General features: G+C 38.9%; 4 protein-coding genes across 7 annotated transcripts; 2 read left to right on the forward strand and 2 right to left on the reverse strand.

The window, feature by feature from the left end:
* Positions 1 to 3,448: 3,448 nt before the first annotated feature.
* Rpn13 (regulatory particle non-ATPase 13) lies at positions 3,449 to 6,304 on the forward strand. Of its 2 annotated transcripts, none has more exons than XM_018028802.2 (5): positions 3,449 to 3,784; positions 3,880 to 3,996; positions 4,059 to 4,404; positions 4,462 to 4,631; positions 5,582 to 6,304. In XM_018028802.2, the coding sequence occupies exons 1-5, from the start codon at positions 3,584 to 3,586 to the stop codon at positions 6,056 to 6,058; spliced, it is 1,311 nt and encodes a 436-aa protein (XP_017884291.1). In that variant the 5' UTR covers positions 3,449 to 3,583; the 3' UTR covers positions 6,059 to 6,304. The 2 variants fall into 2 exon arrangements, with proteins under 2 accessions (XP_017884291.1, XP_017884292.1); XM_018028803.2 differs by having other exon boundaries at positions 3,450 to 3,784; positions 5,750 to 6,304.
* A 97-nt stretch (positions 6,305 to 6,401) lies between these two features.
* On the forward strand, positions 6,402 to 17,691 carry AGO1 (protein argonaute-1). Of its 2 annotated transcripts, none has more exons than XM_018028800.2 (13): positions 6,402 to 8,819; positions 10,040 to 10,153; positions 13,541 to 13,678; positions 13,757 to 14,037; positions 14,097 to 14,403; positions 14,480 to 14,702; positions 14,773 to 14,920; positions 14,995 to 15,258; positions 15,936 to 16,254; positions 16,418 to 16,769; positions 16,847 to 17,180; positions 17,260 to 17,459; positions 17,583 to 17,691. In XM_018028800.2, the coding sequence occupies exons 2-13, from the start codon at positions 10,045 to 10,047 to the stop codon at positions 17,689 to 17,691; spliced, it is 2,784 nt and encodes a 927-aa protein (XP_017884289.1). In that variant the 5' UTR covers positions 6,402 to 8,819; positions 10,040 to 10,044. The 2 variants fall into 2 exon arrangements, with proteins under 2 accessions (XP_017884289.1, XP_026671436.1); XM_026815635.1 differs by having other exon boundaries at positions 14,995 to 15,237.
* LOC108627521 (uncharacterized) lies at positions 8,900 to 9,314 on the reverse strand. Its single transcript, XM_018028807.2, has one exon. It carries the CDS (start codon positions 9,296 to 9,298, stop codon positions 9,104 to 9,106), a length of 195 nt encoding a protein of 64 aa, XP_017884296.1. The 5' UTR covers positions 9,299 to 9,314; the 3' UTR covers positions 8,900 to 9,103.
* On the reverse strand, positions 9,406 to 10,946 carry mRpL53 (mitochondrial ribosomal protein L53). Of its 2 annotated transcripts, none has more exons than XM_026815637.1 (3): positions 10,733 to 10,946; positions 9,836 to 9,948; positions 9,406 to 9,686 (listed from the first exon to the last, which is right to left on the reverse strand). In XM_026815637.1, the coding sequence occupies exons 1-3, from the start codon at positions 10,876 to 10,878 to the stop codon at positions 9,484 to 9,486; spliced, it is 462 nt and encodes a 153-aa protein (XP_026671438.1). In that variant the 5' UTR covers positions 10,879 to 10,946; the 3' UTR covers positions 9,406 to 9,483. The 2 variants fall into 2 exon arrangements, with proteins under 2 accessions (XP_026671438.1, XP_017884295.1); XM_018028806.2 differs by having other exon boundaries at positions 9,406 to 9,689; positions 10,733 to 10,942.
* Positions 17,692 to 19,789: the final 2,098 nt, after the last annotated feature.

The following is a 19,789-nucleotide window of genomic DNA, read 5'->3' on the forward strand; positions in this document are numbered from 1 at the left end:
GGGTGAGTAAAAGTTTTATTTCTTTAACAACAAATGTTATGAACTGTTCTTAACAATTATTGATAAAGAAACAAAAATTGTTATTAAATAAAAAGTAATTCGTCGGACGAATAAATTGCTCGAAACAATTGGTAAGACTCTTAAATTCCAACGCATTATAATTTGCTTTCAACGAATGGGGAGAGAAATAGAGAGCCGGAGAGGAACCTCTATAGGAGTTGCTATCCTGTGAAACGGGCGCGCACCTTGCTCGTCGAGAGGGTGCATCCCGAGGGAATCGAAAGGAGTCCCGTCGGTGCCCGAACACCTTGACGCCTCTCCTGGCTCCCTGGTACGACGTTCCCGGATTTTCGGGCAAATCGACAGTTTTTCTAGCCGATAGCTGCGCAGGACCTTCTAAACAGGATGCATACAGCTATAGATCGAGGAAGTCTTTATAGGTCCTGCGAGGTCGCGAGAATCCTGCAGGAAGAATAAAATTTCGTCGCAGCTTGAACGTCACCGATTTCTTCCCTTTCAGCATCGAACCGTCTCCCCGATAATAATTTCTTGTCTCTCATGTTGTCAATTCGTTCGCATCAAAAGCGTTTTCATCGGTCTCCGCGCGTCTGGCTCGAAACAGGAGGTCATGTGGGAAATAGAGCGCTCGCATTCTACGTGGGTGTCGCAAGTCACACTCACACGAGAACGTCGTGCGTGTATAGGATGGAAAATATAGAGATATCGACCTTCCGTTTCAGAATAAATACTATCTATATTAGGAACCAAATGTTTCCAGTGTGTTGTCGATTAAGAAGCAACGAATCGGAAAGAGTCCTTTCAAAACTTGACGGACAAAATATTCTGTGAGGGGCTCGAATTGAGTTTAATTAATAATCATTTTGAAGCTCAATATCGAACAAGTATGACTATTATAAAAATCTCAGAAATGAGTGTCACATCTCCATATCGTATAAATACATGTGAAACTGTTTTCAATCTGAATTAAAATGTGAGAAGAAATGCATGAATAGGTTGTCTTGTAAAAATGGTCGATAGTACTGATTTCTGGACCAAACGAAGAGCAGGATTCCATTATACACGAGAGTACGCGTACACTTTGCCTAGCATAGAGCTCTTCCAGATTTCCCACTTTCCCTGGGCGCATGGCCGCCTGATAGCGAGGGAAATTCAGCATCCCGGTATCGGGAATTTTCTCGTCGACCTTGCCAGTCCTCGCCGAACCCCTGTATTGGCTTAGGTCAGGAAAATCTTTTAACGCGGCAGAAGCTACGAACCCGTTCCGTCTGTGGAAGCTTTTAAAGCGAAAAGATCGACGATTTCCCGAGAAAGAGAAACTGGACGCACCTGGCTAGACACTCTTCGGAAATACCTCAGTGAGACCTCCTGACACATCTGCTGCCCTACCACGCACGCGTTTCGATTTTTCGACAAAAGACACTTTTTGGGAAAAGCGATCGACGGATTTCATACGAATTACTATTGAAAAACTGTAAAATTGCTACAATAAACATCTACATATACATATACCCACACATTTAGAACGAACATTAATTGACTGCATGAGTTAATTCGTTAGGAATGAAAATCAGCTTTGCTACTTCATTACGTGTGTACACAGTATGTCTCTAAGCGATTCTAGCAAAAAAGAAGTGAGAAGGAAACGCGCAAATGAACAGCTGTAATGTTCAATGAATATTTAATTGAGTATGTCTCGAGAAAATCCATATTGAAGTGTAAAAATGTAAATACTAATAAAAAAGATCACACGTTTCGAAATACAGTCCAACGGTTACGTGTTCCAGTGGTCTCAATGTCGAACATCAAGCACGGGTTATTCTTCGGTCACTTTTCGCAGAAAATTCGTAGAATTATTATCGCCACCGAAATGCGACGCGCCTCGGCCGAGCGTCAACAAAAAATTGTTTTCCCCTCGGGCGTGCTCGTGCTAAGTAATTCTAAGAATTCTCGCGTTTGTATAAATACCTTTATTACGCTTACGAACCTTTAAAGAAAAGCTACGTCCATGCTCTAAGACGCATAAAATAATAAATGTTTTTATACATGCATCGTCTATCACACTTATTTGTATGTGCGTATGTATAAAATTACAATAAATATAATGCAGAACCTAGCATAAAATGCAGTTTTTATTTTCAAACTATCAACAACTTAAGTGTTGTTTATTGATATTACGATAACAGAATTGTTCAGCTTTTGAATTGGGACTGAGGCGTTTGAGACTCGGATTTGCTTGATATAAATTTATAATTTATGACGGGCAATTGGAATTGCTAGACTCGATGGTTCTATCTAAGTATTACAAATCACGAATCGAGAATAAGAGATTCGAGACTTGAATTTGCTTGATATGAATTGATAATTTATAATGGAAAATTGGATTAGTTAGATCTAATGCTTCTAGCTAAATGTCGTAATCACGAAAATATTCCTGAAACGTACTGAAAATGGAAATCCGATTCGAGAGGTCAAGTGACTCTGCTCTGCTATCATCGAGTGCTCTGTTCCTCTGTTTGAATCTTTAATAAACGCGATTGATTCGAGGAAGGTACGCCATCTCTTGATAGCATCGCTACGAACTTTTTCAAAATATAATTCCAAATAAATCTGATTAAAAAAGCCATCGACAAGCGTTAAAAACGCATCTGAAGATTAAGATTCTTATAATTACTTTTCCTCAGAATGAAAGACCGAGTTTTATTACGTATTACATTGATATTTATCTTGTTGCACAAGCAAATATATATGATTTATAAATACATATGTAAAATGTCATAGATTCAAGAATTTGAACGTTGGGGTCTTATGAATATTTCAGTAAAGATCGAAGTAGTAATAAACTATAACAGTATGCCTTCTTCTTTTGAAGAACTAAATTATTATTGCACATTTCGACAATGATTTTCCTAGTTAACCCTTTCGAACCTGCCGTTGTCGTACAAAGCACACGAACGAATTATTGTATTTTTAAACATACAATCTGTAATGAACTGTAAGATATATTTGTATTCTTGGGAGTCTGACGAACATCTTTTGTACGAATGAAAAGTCTTTTGAATACGATTCATTCGTTTCTTAACGATAATGAAAAACAATTCAGGAATGAAAGGGTTAATAAGAGATATAAAACAAGAATACGTTAAAGAACATCGAAGAAGCTTTTTCAAATCGCACAGTAAATCGGACGTATTGTTGTTGCACGAAAAACATAATATATTGGCATTATAAATAAATTATGGTACTTACATAAATCGAGGGCTCAGATTGACACACGAAATTAATGCGACACTCCGATAAACACATTTTTAAGAACAAAATACTTAAATTGTCACGAGCAGGTGTTTCAACACTATTTTACGAAGCTGCTACTACGGGGCGTCCACGTTCGATAATTTTTGGTTAGCTAGAAGTATAGAGCGCAACATAATATAGGAGTCTCTCTATACGCCATTTTAAAGTGCAGTGTCATCAGCGCTCCGAGTAACATAAATTGACCGCGTGTAAAGATTAAATATATTTATCGTATATCAAAACAACGCCTGGAGTTTTGCGAATATCAGTCATGTCGGGAGGAAGCCTATTCGGTAGTAATGCGTCGCGCGGCACCCCGAAGAATTTGGTTGAATTCAAAGCTGGAAAGATGACCATGAAGGGAAAGATGATTTATCCAGACATTCGAAAGGGCCAGCTTTACGTCTATCAATCGGACGATTCTTTGATGCATTTCTGTTGGAAGGACCGCGTATCAGGCTACGTCGAAGACGTAAGAATTTCGTTTGAGTCTGAAAATACTACGATCTACATTTTCTTTCGAAATTTAATGAGCTCCTAGTAAATTGTAGTTTCGTTTCTCCACAGGATTTAATCATTTTCCCTGATGATTGCGAATTTAAACATGTTCCTCAATGCAAAACTGGTAGAGTGTATCTTTTGAGATTCAAGTCGTCAAATAAAAAGTTCTTTGTCTGGCTGCAGGTAAGATAAGCTCCAAATTTCGATGCTAACGTCATCAAAAATTATATTCAATTATTTGCTAGGATTTAAAAACGGACAAAGATGAAGAATACTGCAGAAAGATTAATGAGGTCCTCAATAATCCACCAACTCCTGGGTCACAGAGAAGTGGATGCACAAACCCAGAGGAAGATCTCCACAATTTGTTGAGCAACATGTCTCAACAACAATTTATGCAACTATTTAGTGGGGCAGATCAAGTAGGTTTGGGTAATCTGTTGGGAACAGTAAATAGACTTCAAGGTGTACAAAGCACGAGAGCTTCCACGATGACTGCATCAACTAGGGTCACTACTAATGCTTCGAGACCCTCTACGCAAGTGGCATCGACACCCGCATCTACCAATGACTCTACCAAATCCACTAATGGTAAGAATATTAAATGTACGTGCCACATTTAATATTTTACACGCGTCTTTGGTTTAGGAGACAGCAAGTCTTCGTCGACGACATCTACAACAGCGACTAGAACACCGGGTACGTCGACGCCTAGTGGTAACACAACAGCAGGCACTAATAACAAGATCCAGCTGAGCGCTCTGCATAATTTTCTGTCAAGAATTCGAACGCCAGGATCCGAATATCCCGTTTATCAGGTAATATCTCGATCTATCTACAATTTTATTTTACATACTGTTTTCGTTAAACTTACAGCTAAGCAATCTTCTTGCTATATAATCGAGAGGTTCTACACAAAATATTTTATTTCGCGCACCGTTACATTCATGCGTTCATACATGAATTTTGGATGTCCAATTGCAATTTGTTAAGCGATTATCGAATGATAAATTGCTATAATATTGTTATCTGCTATTTTATTCATTGTATCTCTTCTTACAGCTATTATCATTATCAAGGCTAGAATGGTCTTCTTGATAACGTGTACGGAATGAAATTTTATTATTTAATAAGTTTCTAAACCAGCTGTATTATCTTTGCGTTACTTTCTTAATCGTTGATAGCTTAAATTAATACATTAGCCACAATAGCAGGTATTAATGAATATTTTCTACAAATTGTTTGCTTCTTAATGCTTAACACATATCGTACATCCCACAATTAAAAATGTTGATCTAACTTATATGTTCGCGTTTAACGTCTATGTTTGCTGGAATTAATATCGTGCTAATTCTCTGTGAAAAAAGATAATTTATTCACGCAAGAAATGACGACACATATACGTGCTTGAATAGTTTATCTGCTTTAATGTTTGTTACTCAATTGCTTGTTCGTAAACGTCGTTGCAATGTCATTTAGAGATAATCGATCGACAAAATACGATAAGGGAATCGGCGAATTCATATCAACTGTTGTATAAATTTCCTAGAATCAATAGCGCTAGTAACATATCGAACGTAGCGAACGAAACACAGTACAGATTGAGAGACGGAGAGCAAGGCATGATTGTTTCTGTTGTTTAACGTAATTTTTCCACATGAATTTTTCCTGGCTGTCGGAGGCAATTGCTCTGCCGAGCAGTTTGGGAGATTTATCCGGGATAGTATGTTGCTTTCGGCCACCTACAGCACAGATTATTGTCCGGCAGTGGGACGTAGTGACCGAGCTGACGCATAGCATCCCCTCTGCGATCTCCGTGACGGAGAGCTTGGAGCGCGCGATGAGCCCGCACTTGCCGCCTGGGGATCGCCTGTGCACAACGCTAGTGTCTCCCCAGTTCTCCCGGGCGCTATCAATGTTCTGGTCTGCTTTGCAGTCAGGCCAGGCGGGACCCGTCATCAGTCAATTCGGCCTGGGTCCAGAAGCCGTGAACGCTGCTGCCAGTGGCAACATTGAAGAGTTCGTCAACGCCCTCGAGTCCGAGGCGAAATCATCGACTGGCCAGCAACAGCCAGAGCAACAAACGCAACAACAACAGCAGCAGCAGCCGCAGCAACAACAACAGCAGCAGCAACAGCAAGGGCAGCAGGAAGAGAAAAATGCTAAAGAGCAACAAGCACCGCCGCCAGCGTCTTCTAGTCCCGATAAGAAAGATGACGACGACGAGTTCATGGCTTTAGATTAAGAATTCTAAATCGCTATCATTTCGAAGATATAAGATATTATGTACTTGCAATATAATAAACAATTCCGTAAAGCATAACGCGCTTCGTTATCTAACGAGGATATTGTGAGGTGTACGGAGAATCGTCAGAGAGAGATTCTCCTGATTGTTTAATGTCTCAATTGGAAAGCCCGTACTCGAATTAAACAGCGCAGTGAAGTTTGTATATTAAAATGTATTCAAATAAATTGAAATCATTATGAAGCACTCCTGGGGTAAATTAATTCTGCGAGATATTTAGAAACTTAAGTTTGTAAATGTATTATAGTTACTGCGATTCAGTCGACCGTGCGATTCAGCCGCGGGAATACGATGCACCAATGAAAGGTGTACCGTTTACGACGCACAAACGCGGGATTGGCTATCACTGATAATCGATATAGAAACTTCAAGTCTGTGTGTACGTCTCAATGTTCAAATTTTAATCTATGAAAATTATTCTCCCGTGAATTCAATATTCCTTTTTTAATTATTCAATGCTATTTCATTTTGTTACAGTAAAGAATTTCCGTTTTATGTTGAAATCGACAGGAACGTTCGTGTCGTGAGTTCGCAAAGCATTTCATTGGTCGCTCAATCATGACATCACTCAGGATCGGCTCAACAGGAGACGTCCTACCATTTGAAAGTACACAATTCCAATTTTATTTGTTCCAGAAACATTCTATTGTGAGAAACACTTGCTATTGCATACAAATTGCGACAATTGAAACAACTACTTTTAATTGTATTACAAAATCTCGTGGAAATGGAAGAAGACACATTCATTTAGATCTGTCACATTTTGGATTTGTAAAAACTCCATTTGCAATAAGACAAGTAAACTTCGTTTGTTGTAAACAATCGTATCACTTAGACATCGTTTAATTACTTTTCATTTGAAAGACATATACAGAATTTTACCTAATGCGTCTTTCGTTTTAATAATCTATATAGTAGCTTTTGGAATTTCGTTCTTTTACTCGCATAGTATTACGAGTAAACACATTGCATAATAAATGAATTGTACGTAGTAAAATCAGCATGTAGATTTAAATGTCGTACATTTCCATATATATATGTATTGATATTATACATATATATGTCACTGTTTGTAAACAAACAGAAAGGACAATGGTACCCCATTCTGTTTACTTGTTACAATCCTGACCAGATTGGCATCGGGGCATTCGCAATAAACTGGTGAATCGAACAAGTAGGTAGTGGGGCTACACTCGCGTATGTTGATCGCGAATGTCGTCAAAAGTTACCGGGTAATTGTACTGTATATCTTATCGGATCTCGCATAATTTAAATCAAAATCCTTAGGTTTAAAAGTAATATTAAAGTGCTTTAGAATCAGAGTGTCACTGGAGAATAACCACAAGCTCGCCGATAAAGTACTATTGTTTTGCGGTAGCCGCTTACAAACCGTGTGCCTGTTTATGCATGTGTCCGTAAAACTCACACGTCCGCCGCGTATTCGGTGTGTTCCGTGTACAATGGCAACCTTGACACTTGGTGATCGTTTTTGGCGACTTCGTCTCCTCGTTTCTACCGAGAAACGCGCGTCGCGAGTGAAAGCCGCGGTGGCCATTCCGTAAAATCTCTCATTAAACAGGCTCCGACTACGTCCGTGTGATTTAACCATTGATAGAAGTTCCGTACTTTTGTATCGAGTTTATGAATTTTGTTTACGAGCCGAGTGCAGGTTACGCGGTAAATTTCATCGGAAAATTACATTATTGTTTCACAAAGGGTACACGTCATACAGCAAACAAAAACAGTACTACCAATTATTTTGCGCATATACTACGATGCTAACAATCATATGGTCAGACAATCGTCGTTTCTCGTTTGAGTAATGTTTCTACGTAAATCTGTTTAGATGTACGCAGTCAATTTTATTTGTATACTTAACGTGCTCTCATTGACGTTCTCGTAAGCATGAGATGATTCTACGTTAGACTATCGTCGGGAACGAAAACAAAGTATGTATAGCATAACTGTATCGACATGTTTGTATGCGCCCGTGAAACATGGTGTGTCTACGTACGCGTATACGTGTACGCGCCATGATGTATACACGCTCAGCGTACGCCTGTATGTAAACTAAAATAATCGTCCTTTGTCAAAGTTAAGCAGGATCTCGTGTTTAAAAAATTTCCATTCATGAAACCAGCCAAGTAACTGTATTAAGTTACATCGCTTAAACAAAAACAGGAGTGCTTCCATGGCGATGCACGCTTCCGAAATGGTTGAATGGAAGTTTGAAAAACTTATACTTTGCCTACCCAACGTGTAAAAATAAAATTGGTTCGATGTATCACATATATGCGCAGAATTTGGTATACAGTTTTCTAGATAGATTTAAAAACTGATTATAATATTGCAAAACAATTGCCTGACATTTTTCCACACTGTTTCTTTAAAATTGTAACTTTTAAAATTATTTGAGATTCTTTTACACGATCTTTCATGATCTTTTTAACACATATTTTTCACGAATACGTATGCTTTGTGTAACGCAATTGTAATTTGTATGCAGGGTAATTGGATAATTGTAGTGATGTGTGTCGTCACAGAAGATCTATTTTTGTAGTGCAGTATATGAAAGAAAAACTAGTTTATGTAGTTGATACATAAACAACGTCTTGAGGTTTATGGACGATAAGAAAATACAATTTCTTATGTGAACACGTACTCTACTCATCAGAAATCTAGTACCGAATATAAGAAATAGGTGAGTTTGTTTAATGTATATGTGTCTGTATTTAATAGGATCATGCAGGAGTTAAGAAATTATACACTGTAATCCGACGATTAAAGACCAAAGCAATCTTGTTAATGTTTTATTATTAAATATAACTTCGACTACATTCCGTGTGATAGAAACATCTGATCAGCAGAATCTCGACGATTACATATTGTAAATTTGATTTCACACAATGAAGTACAAATATGAAGTGAATGTTTGATGCAATGGAGAATATATAAATTATCTTTCGTTAATATTACATTTTAATGTTATTCTACGGGTTTCAATGTAATGAACCTTGACAAGATGAACGCGATCACAAATGTTCCTGCTACGAAGCAGGCAACAAAGACATACCAGGTCTCCTCGTCGAACACGTCAGTGAAAGCTGGAACTTGATTGTAAAGCGTGTCGATCAGCTTCATAATATAGTTCTTACTGTTTACACTGTATTGCGTTGCCATTTTGTCTGAATCGTCTCTTCTACTTCGATCCAAATAATTTTTGATTTGAGTTCTCTGATGAAATGCTAATCTAATTCTCGATTAAAAGACTCGGCTGATTCAGCAGGTTCAGATTCTCTAAGCACTTTATTCTTTCACTTGTACATTCGTACTTAAATATTCTCTTTAATATTGTCGAAATTCACTTAGCATTTTAAGATCACTCCTCGGCGCTTGCTTCCCGGTTTAATCCTAATCCTGTTCTTCGTGCTCTTCTTCTTTACGACAAGCGGAACTTTAACGTCGGTTTCAACCTCGACTGGAGCCAACGGTGTGATGTGTTTATTGTACAGTTCCAATAGATTCAAAGAAGTCAAGTTTCCTGCCTTGCAAATGATCCTATCACCGGCTACTAAAAGACAGAATATAGAAATGTATAATATAGATTTTGATCGAATAATGGCATAGTTTATCCTCCGTGTGATAAAACAAATTAAACTGTTCAAAACATTCTCCTTGTTGTCAAGTACTTTCAAGTTTGTGAACCATGATACTCACGTAAATTAAATGTGACTACGGGTTCGGATAAATCAGAACGAATCTCTGGCTTTACAGTGCACCTCGGATTAGTAGCAATTATTTTCGGAGTTGTGATGTGAAACAGAAAACCTCTGTAAATGTTTACACGTACATTAAATTAAATTTTTGTGAGATAAGTTTTATTATTACAGCTTCTGATCTGTCGGCTTTTAATATTTTCAGACAGAATGGCGCAAATGGAACCGCTACCCCTTCAAATGCCAGACTTGAGTAGTCTTCGCATAACTACGACAGTATCCATGCTTGGCAAGGCTTATGGATGTGGACAATGCAGTGGTAAGTCATTTTTCATGCGATCAACAAAACGAAATAAGGAATTGTTTTAACTGAAGCAATTAATCCTTAAAGAATTTTACTGGGCTGATCTTAATAATTGCTTGTTAAAAATACGGGGAAAATTGAAATGTTACCTGCGAGTTCGTTCGTGACAGTTGATACGAGAAAAATAAGTGATAGTCGCGTGGAAAGATCGACAATAATTTCGTTTTTATCGCAATTGACAAAACAAGAGAGCCGCGATTTTCAATTCGCGTACATCAGAGTACACTTGACCCTTTAACAACACGGTTTTATCACATTACATTCGCGATTGTTTCAATTATCGAAAGTTTTTCTAAAAATACTGATGGTACAATATCGTCTGCTAGTTACAAGACGCTTCACGTTTTTGCGCGTGCGTTGGTTATTGACGTCATTAGTTAGTATGCTCGTAATGAGGGGAACGGAGTCTTCAATTATTTAAACATCGTTAGGAGTTCGGAAATATTTGTTACAACGTCAAAAACGATATGAATCTTATTCTTTATCGGGTGAAAGCTAAGAAAAGATAGATCGTTGGTGTGCTATCAAACTAACCTTGTCTCCAAAGATTTCTCGTGAAACGGATCGAACTTGATCTCGATGGATTTTACCGGTTTTAAAGATAGCGTTCTCAGATGCTTAGCAATCGCACTGATTACCCCGGCAGAACGCGAACGGGTGCCGTTGAAGGGAATCGACATTTCTGAGAACCGAAGCACGCAATCTCAAATAATAAATATAGTAGCCGGGGTTCTGGGGGAAAATTCTGTTTCAGTGTTACCAGCGTGAAACAAATAATTTCTAGCCGAGTTTTATGACTATGACATTTATTATAAACAGAGAGGAACTGAGAGTGCTCACGGCCGGGTTTTGCGTGTTCCCCATACTAGTGCTGCCCCCAGCTATTTTTTGCAGGGATCTGACACGTTCAGTTCAACGTTTAGCATTTACCAGAACCAACTGAACAGAGATCTGCCCTGTCCAGTTCAACGTTTAGCATTTACCAAAACCAACTGCACAGAAATCTTCTCTATCCAGTTCAACGTTTAGCGTTTACAAGAACCAACTGAACAGAGATCTGGTCGGCCCAGTTCAACGTTTAACATGTACTTATAAGGGAACGAAAGAACCATTTCAACGCCAGCAAATACGTAATGAAGGTCAGCCAATATTACGAGATGTTCACACTCGTATTGTTAATAATTGTAAATAATTGTTAGGAGATTGTCTTTATAAGTGAGCTTCGAACACGAGGAGAAACGGGGTTACGGAAATAAAGATTGGATTTAATTCTTTTTTAATTGAGGCAAAACCAAATTTATTACGATCTGAAAAACGCCTGTGTTCCCTGTATACAGAAATTTGTATTTAGTTTATATTCTGTTTGTATCGGACCGCCCCGTTGTTCTTCATCCGTTCGCATGCAACTATTGCAACTCCAATAATTTGAACCCGAATTTGTGGTACGCTTTCTAATTGTCTGAATTTAGTAAAAAATATTTATTTTAATTGCATATGTATCCAAGTATGGTTAATAATATTTACTAAATTCAGACAATTAGAAAGCGTACCACAAATTCGGGTTCAAATTATTGGAGTTGCAATAGTTGCATGCGAACGGATGAAGAACAACGGGGCGGTCCGATACAAACAGAATATAAACTAAATACAAATTTCTGTATACAGGGAACACAGGCGTTTTTCAGATCGTAATAAATTTGGTTTTGCCTCAATTAAAAAAGAATTAAATCCAATCTTTATTTCCGTAACCCCGTTTCTCCTCGTGTTCGAAGCTCACTTATAAAGACAATCTCCTAACAATTATTTACAATTATTAACAATACGAGTGTGAACATCTCGTAATATTGGCTGACCTTCATTACGTATTTGCTGGCGTTGAAATGGTTCTTTCGTTCCCTTATAAGTACATGTTAAACGTTGAACTGGGCAGAGCAGATCTCTGTTCAGTTGGTTCTTGTAAACGCTAAACGTTGAACTGGATAGAGAAGATTTCTGTGCAGTTGGTTTTGGTAAATGCTAAACGTTGAACTGGACAGGGCAGATCTCTGTTCAGTTGGTTCTGGTAAATGCTAAACGTTGAACTGAACGTGTCAGATCCCTGCAAAAAATAGCTGGGGGCAGCACTAGTATGGGGAACACGCAAAACCCGGCCGTGAGCACTCTCAGTTCCTCTCTGTTATAAATTGTAATTACAATTATAATTTCGGAAAGTTCGCAAGGGAACGTTTACTACAATTGACATTTATTCTTACTCTTCGTATTTCCTCGTTGAATTTCATGTTGAGAGAGAGAGTACTTAATAAATCTTAAATATATCGTTACATACCACCTTGCTACTAAATCTTAGATGAATTTCCGTCCTATTCGCTAGCTAATGATTGTAAAACGATAGAAAATTGAATTCAATAGAATTGATGGGATTAGATTCTGTTAAATTATTTTTACGTTGAATTCTACCCCTATTGGACGAGATAAGATCAATCAGAATCGAAGAGTTGGTGTGGCAGTGTGGCAGCCATTGCAGGAGGGCAGCCCCAGTTTCTTCTCTCGTTAGGCAGTGTGTATCGTGGGAGAAGTGTGTTGTGTGGCCACTACGATTTGCGCGTTTTCTGTTGGAATTTTTTACTTATTTATTAGTGGTTATCCGGGTCTTTTTCACTGTCAGCCGCAAGAATGCATCCCGTAGGTCAGGGTGAGTATCACCAGGGTTTTGATTCTCCTCACGATAAAAGAAAATTGCGCCCGTACTGTATTTCTGTCTAAACGGTCACTGGATCCGTTCGTTGACTCGAACTGTTCCGCTCCTTTGTTCACGTTTGATTAAGTCGAATCGCTCGCAATTCGTTCGGTTTGTCCGCGAAACGATGGAATTTGATTGTATCGATGAATAAACGGAAAATTGGCGAGGGAAATTGGCGAGGAAAAGTACAAAAATGACCTCGTATGAACCTCGTTCAACAGGCACGACGTGTCGTCACTCCGATTCATTTGATACACGGATAACGAGTATATAATATACTTGTCTAATACCGATGCTTTTTTGTTACACCTGCGCCCCGTTTCGCGCCCACGATCATTCCAATAACTCATAATTTATAGCCTATCAACTATTTTAAAAGTAATACCGTAGATAAGCACTGCAAAAACTGTGCAACTTTCTTGTTATCGCTGTGTTATTGACGTTTTATAATCAATTTCTACAATATTGCAAGCAATATATTGATTAATAATAATTGTTGCAAGGGGAATAAACGGACTTGTGTATTTGTTCATTTTAACGTAAAATTTAAGTGTCTCAAGTGGGGAAGTGTACGGTTTTTTTGACGAAAATTTTATTTCTAGCTCCTCCACCCGGACCCACGACAAGCTCCTCCGTAGGAGCCGCCGGAGCAACTGGAAGCAGTGTGATGGCTTCCAGTTCTCTGGCGCTCGCCTCCACGCAACAGACACACACTCCTCCACAGCCTCCGGAACTGCCAAGTGCGTATTTTTCTATAAAGATCCGATCACGACGAATGTCGACAGGGTTTTTAAACAAATTCTAAATTGTGATTACAGTGTTCTCATGTCCTCGAAGACCAAACATAGGACGTGAGGGTCGGCCAATTCTCTTAAGAGCCAATCACTTCCAAATTACGATGCCACGCGGCTTCGTGCATCACTACGATATTAACATACAACCCGACAAATGTCCACGCAAAGTAAATAGGGAAATTATAGAAACGATGGTTCACGCGTACAGCAAAATATTCGGAACTTTAAAGCCCGTGTTCGACGGGAGGAATAATTTGTACACGAGAGATCCCTTGCCTATTGGTACTGACAAAATAGAATTAGAGGTAAGTAATAAATGAAAATATATGTGCCTGTTGTATCTAACGACAATTGGTTCTCTTAGGTAACACTGCCTGGCGAGGGCAAAGACAGAGTTTTCCGCGTGGTGATAAAGTGGGTGGCTCAAGTATCGTTATTTGCGTTAGAAGAAGCTCTAGAAGGACGTACAAGACAGATTCCTTATGATGCTATACTCGCTCTGGACGTCGTAATGAGGCATTTACCATCTATGACGTACACTCCAGTAGGTAGATCATTTTTTAGCACGCCGGATGGATATTATCATCCGTTGGGCGGTGGCAGAGAGGTCTGGTTTGGTTTCCATCAGTCCGTTCGACCGTCACAATGGAAAATGATGCTGAACATCGATGGTAATAACATATCACCAGTTCGGTTTGTCAATATAAACTTGGACCGAGTACGTTAACGTATGAATTCTGTTTACAGTCTCTGCAACCGCGTTCTACAAAGCACAACCCGTGATAGAATTCATGTGCGAGGTGTTAGACATTCGGGACATAGGCGATCAGAAAAGGCCGTTGACGGATTCTCAACGAGTTAAATTTACCAAAGAAATCAAAGGACTTAAAATCGAAATCACACACTGCGGGACGATGAGGCGGAAGTACAGAGTGTGCAATGTCACGCGCAAACCCGCGCAAATGCAATCGTTAGTATATAGAAAAAGTAATCATAATAACTTTAAATACAATGCAATACAATTATCATGGAAATGTTAGATTCCCGTTACAACTGGAGAACGGACAAACAGTGGAGTGTACCGTTGCGAAGTATTTCTTAGACAAATATAAAATGAAGTTGCGCCACCCGTACCTTCCTTGTCTTCAAGTCGGGCAGGAGCACAAGCATACGTATTTACCTCTCGAGGTTTGTACAGTTTTCTTATTCAACTGTTCATTTAAGTTTAATAGAATATCGCTAGCTGAATTGTCGTCGTTTAGGTTTGCAACATCGTAGCCGGACAACGGTGCATCAAGAAACTGACCGATATGCAGACGTCGACGATGATAAAAGCCACGGCTCGTTCTGCGCCGGATCGAGAACGCGAAATAAACAATTTAGTGAAAAGAGCGGACTTCAATAACGACGCGTACGTTCAAGAGTTCGGTTTGACGATATCGAACAATATGATGGAGGTTCGGGGTCGTATATTACCTCCGCCTAAGCTGCAGTACGGAGGGCGCGTAAGTTCCCTCAGTGGACAGGTGAGAAATTCCAAATCAATCAGTCAGGTCTAGCCAGAATACACATTTGCAAAGGCTCTGGTATTGTTTTTGGTAGAGAGATGCGTTTCCGATGTTCCGTAATGTTACGATGATTTATTTGTTTTTTTGTATCATGCGTGACTGAGACGAAACACTCTTGCAATCATGATTTAGCCTGAAATGTTTTATTTTAGGCTACTTTCAATTTCTTTCTCTATTAAATTTTGTCGAAAATAACACATTTGTGCTGGGCTATTTCTTCTATATTTTTGAAATGCGTGGTGAAAGAAAATAATAACGAGAAATTGTCAAATGAATGCATGGGTTCTAGACCTGGTTGATTTTGAAAAATGAACTGTGATTGTAATGGAAATGATCATTTTTGAAGAATTACAACTTTCGAGAAAAGGGTTTAAGTGTTACATTCACAGTCCATTGTTTAATTGTCATCCGATGCTCAGTTCCGTTCCATGCAGTAAAATTTGCTCAATTCTCATTTATTTCCTTCATTTGCATTTATTTTAAACATCTAGCTGCTTCTTTATTAAAAGAAAATATGAAGAAACAATGATTGCATGGATTGTATAGAAACACTGGTGCATCTGTACTATTCGTATACTCCGAGCCGAAGTGAGAAATTGCAATATTAAACGTTTTTACTTTCCCTTTTGCCAAAGACGAAACAGCAAGCAATACCAAACGGAGGCGTCTGGGACATGCGCGGCAAACAATTTTTCACGGGCGTAGAGATCCGAGTATGGGCGATCGCCTGTTTCGCGCCTCAGCGAACTGTTCGTGACGATGCTATCAGAAATTTTATAGCGCAGTTGCAGAGAATAAGCAACGATGCTGGAATGCCGATCGTGGGACAGCCGTGTTTCTGTAAATACGCTACAGGCCCGGATCAGGTCGAGCCCATGTTCAGATATTTGAAGGCGACGTTCTCTACGGTGCAACTCGTCTGCGTTATATTACCCGGGAAGACACCTGTATATGGTAATTTTATAGATAATATTATTCATACACCGCCGATTTTTGTGCAAAATGCGTTTAAACGTATCACTGATATTTTCTGTACGTTTGATGTTCTTATAAATGCATAAAGTCAGCAATTTAATTGTGGGTAAACGATATTTGTAAACTAATTTGTTTCGCACAGCCGAGGTTAAAAGAGTGGGCGATACGCTGTTAGGAATGGCAACGCAATGCGTGCAAGCGAAGAACGTTAACAAGACATCGCCACAGACTTTGTCGAACTTGTGTTTAAAAATCAACGTGAAACTGGGTGGTATTAACAGTATTCTGGTGCCCAGCATCAGACCGAAAGTATTCGACGAACCTGTTATTTTCTTCGGAGCCGACGTGACCCATCCACCAGCTGGAGATAACAAGAAACCCAGTATAGCAGCTGTGGTAGCCAGTATGGATGCTCACCCCTCGCGATATGCAGCTACTGTCAGGGTTCAACAGCACAGGCAGGAGATCATTCAGGAACTTAGTTCTATGGTTAAGTAAGTCGTTTTTTTTATTACTACTTCCCTCTTGCCTATTACAATTATTATAATCTTCTCTTGCTTTTCTTTCGAAGGGAACTTCTTCTAATGTTCTACAAAAGCACCGGTGGATACAAACCACTGAGGATAATATTGTACCGCGACGGCGTTTCGGAAGGCCAGTTTCTACACGTTTTGCAGCATGAGCTAACTGCTATCCGCGAGGCTTGCATCAAACTCGAAGCTGACTACAGACCCGGAGTTACATTCGTAGTAGTTCAGAAGAGACATCACACGCGATTATTCTGTTCTGAAAGACGCGAACAGATGGGGAAAAGCGGGAACATACCTGCAGGCACGACTGTCGATGTCTGCATAACGCATCCAACCGAGTTTGATTTCTACTTATGCAGTCATCAAGGCATCCAGGTAAATGAAGGATCGATCGGACGTTCGATGGCTCACGTTTCGCCGGGTCGAGTTTAACAGAAGCTGTGTATTTCTGCAGGGTACCTCGCGCCCCTCGCACTATCACGTTCTTTGGGATGACAACCACTTCGAGAGCGACGAGTTGCAGTCTCTCACTTATCAGTTGTGTCACACGTACGTTAGGTGTACGAGGTCGGTTAGTATACCAGCTCCGGCGTATTACGCTCATCTGGTAGCGTTCCGAGCTAGGTATCATTTGGTGGAGAAGGAACACGACAGGTGAGCTCAATTTTACTTAAATAGTATATTAATAGGGTATTTACTGATTAGAATAGCGATATTTCATGGATTATATATTTCTTATTTATTTTTAATTTTTTTTTGTCTTAATTGATATCATAGCGGCGAAGGATCTCATCAGTCTGGCTGTAGCGAAGACAGAACACCGGGTGCAATGGCTAGGGCCATCACGGTTCACGCGAACACGAAACGAGTCATGTATTTCGCATAATTCCCGTCTAAAACTGCGTCTCTTATATTGATAATCTTGATAATCATATCTTGCACGAGGGATGTGTTTTTAGATTATTTAAATGCTGGACAATCTTTCTTGAGTGGTCACATTTTTTTCTTTTCTCTTCATTTCTGTTTCTTTCTCTTTCGCTCTCCTTTACGAGCCGCCCAATATCGTACGTCGCGCCGTACGATTTTTTATTGTGCACCGTATTTTCCATTCTCCTTTCTTTTTTTATTTTATTGTATTTAATGATGTGTCGAACAGAGAGGTTCTGGGCAGATTTTTTTAATATTCTAGCATGTAGGTACTAAAAGAGGTGCTTTTAGTTTCACGTTTTAGAAACGCAGCTTTTGATTGAATGGATGAACTTTGATGAAATGAATTTAAGGAAGCTGCCGTGTAACATTACGCTTATTTTTTAGGGGCCGAACAGCCTCTAGCATTTGTAGATTACTCAAAAATAATCAAATTCGCTTTTCAAGACTGTTGCCTTGTTGTTTATATTATTCGGATCAGTCTTTTTTGTAAAGAACAAAAATCATGTGAAGAAGAAATTATATCGGCACGTATCAGCCTACTACTTGTATTTATAAGCACGCTGAAAAAAAAAATTTGGCCACCTCAAGGTGATGCATTGTCGATGATAGAGAAAGTGTGAGCGAGTTTACAAAGAGAAAAAGTTTGTAAATGTTTCGGTACCAATGGCCAAAGTAAGTTAAGAATCTAAGTATCCAAAGTTCGCGACAGTTAGAACACCGTTACTCCGGGAATTTAATAGCGTTAAATTTTACCACATTTGCTGAACAATGTATTTTGTACCACATCGATGAATCCAAAGTATAACTGATCTGACCATTCGACATTCGACTCACTATACATATGTGATAACTGACTGCTAAGTAGAATATTTATAACCAACATGGTTTTCTATTAACTCTTTCTGATTTTATTTCACGATTCAGTCACTCATGTTGGAACGATAATAATAATGGTAGCCTTATGGAATGAAGCACTGTAAGACGAACGCGAATAATTAATTACCTCGATGCATACGTGTCAACGCGAATCGTGCCGCGAAATAAATGATACCTATGTAATATTGAATTCCAAGCAGATTTGAGGAATATGTGGTTAAAAAAAATTAACGGACCCAGTAGAATTAACGGATCGGGTTAACGGCCTCTTAACAAGTGAAATCGTGCAGTACTCATCCGGAAACTAGTTATATTGCCACGCGTCATTAGTATATAAGGATACGTGTTATTCACTCAGCAACATATATTTTAAGGCCGGTATTTTTATTTTTTAAGAATGTGTTCCCATTTTGATTTAGGGAAGGTGATGGAAATCAATCATTTTGAATCTTCGCACACTGGGTCGCTTATACTCGCGCAGATTTCGTTCTTGTTTTAACTTGTATATTTTTTCCAATTCAGTTTACGACATTTTTATTTTTAACTCGTAACAGTATTAAAGGAGAAACTTTAATAAGTGAACCAGAATTTTCTCAGCTTCTTTGAAAGCCGAGAACAGTAGAGAAAATAATTCTAAACATAAACGACCCAGGATGCCTACGTAAAATGTGAACAATGAGTGTGTCTCCGAATGATTAATCCTCCGTCTACTATGCCAGAGTCGCGGATTTCGCGGGCAAGCATACCTCGAAAGCGATAACGTACACATTGACAGAATTGTGTATATGAGACGCTTCGCGAGGTAAGCGAGCAAGCGTAAGGAGGGTCGTAAATTATGAAATATTGTTGTGGATCAGAAATCACTTCGTCTTAGAAGTCCGCGTTTCAGTATTCGGAGGGTTAACAACTATAATGTCCATAATTCATTTATGTATTTTTAAGAAACTGGAGGATAGCAAAGACATAAACAGAAAATGGAATAGAGGCAATAGATAGGCTGACGAAGTGGTATAATAATGTCTAAATATTAAAGTATTTTATGATGTGGCTTTCAAGATAGTATGTACCGTTAGAATCATTAATATGCCAGCAAAATTTTTTTTTAGTATTGTTATTTGCATGCGATTTTTTTCTATAATTTATATTAGAAAAGAAAGCAGTATTAATGACAAATTAAG

The sequence above is a fragment of the Ceratina calcarata genome, unplaced genomic scaffold (genome assembly GCF_001652005.2).
Source record: "Ceratina calcarata isolate Rehan_Ccalc_2016 unplaced genomic scaffold, ASM165200v1 scaffold473.2, whole genome shotgun sequence".
Taxonomy (NCBI): domain Eukaryota; kingdom Metazoa; phylum Arthropoda; class Insecta; order Hymenoptera; family Apidae; genus Ceratina; species Ceratina calcarata.

Bases quoted from the DNA above. Each gene is read 5' to 3' on its own strand.
- Rpn13 (XM_018028802.2), top strand. From the start codon at position 3,584: ATGTCGGGAGGAAGCCTATTCGGTAGTAATGCGTCGCGCGGCACCCCG. The intron at 4,405-4,461 runs GTAAGAATATTA...TCTTTGGTTTAG, and splicing joins CTCTACCAAATCCACTAATG to GAGACAGCAAGTCTTCGTCG. The intron at 4,632-5,581 runs GTAATATCTCGA...ATTGTCCGGCAG, and splicing joins CCGAATATCCCGTTTATCAG to TGGGACGTAGTGACCGAGCT.
- LOC108627521 (XM_018028807.2), bottom strand. From the start codon at position 9,298: ATGGCAACGCAATACAGTGTAAACAGTAAGAACTATATTATGAAGCTG.
- AGO1 (XM_018028800.2), top strand. From the start codon at position 10,045: ATGGCGCAAATGGAACCGCTACCCCTTCAAATGCCAGACTTGAGTAGT. The intron at 14,038-14,096 runs GTAAGTAATAAA...TGGTTCTCTTAG, and splicing joins CTGACAAAATAGAATTAGAG to GTAACACTGCCTGGCGAGGG. The intron at 17,181-17,259 runs GTAAATGAAGGA...GTATTTCTGCAG, and splicing joins GCAGTCATCAAGGCATCCAG to GGTACCTCGCGCCCCTCGCA.
- mRpL53 (XM_018028806.2), bottom strand. From the start codon at position 10,878: ATGTCGATTCCCTTCAACGGCACCCGTTCGCGTTCTGCCGGGGTAATC. The intron at 9,949-10,732 runs GTTAGTTTGATA...AAACATTTACAG, and splicing joins GAGAAATCTTTGGAGACAAG to AGGTTTTCTGTTTCACATCA. The intron at 9,690-9,835 runs GTGAGTATCATG...TCTGTCTTTTAG, and splicing joins CGTAGTCACATTTAATTTAC to TAGCCGGTGATAGGATCATT.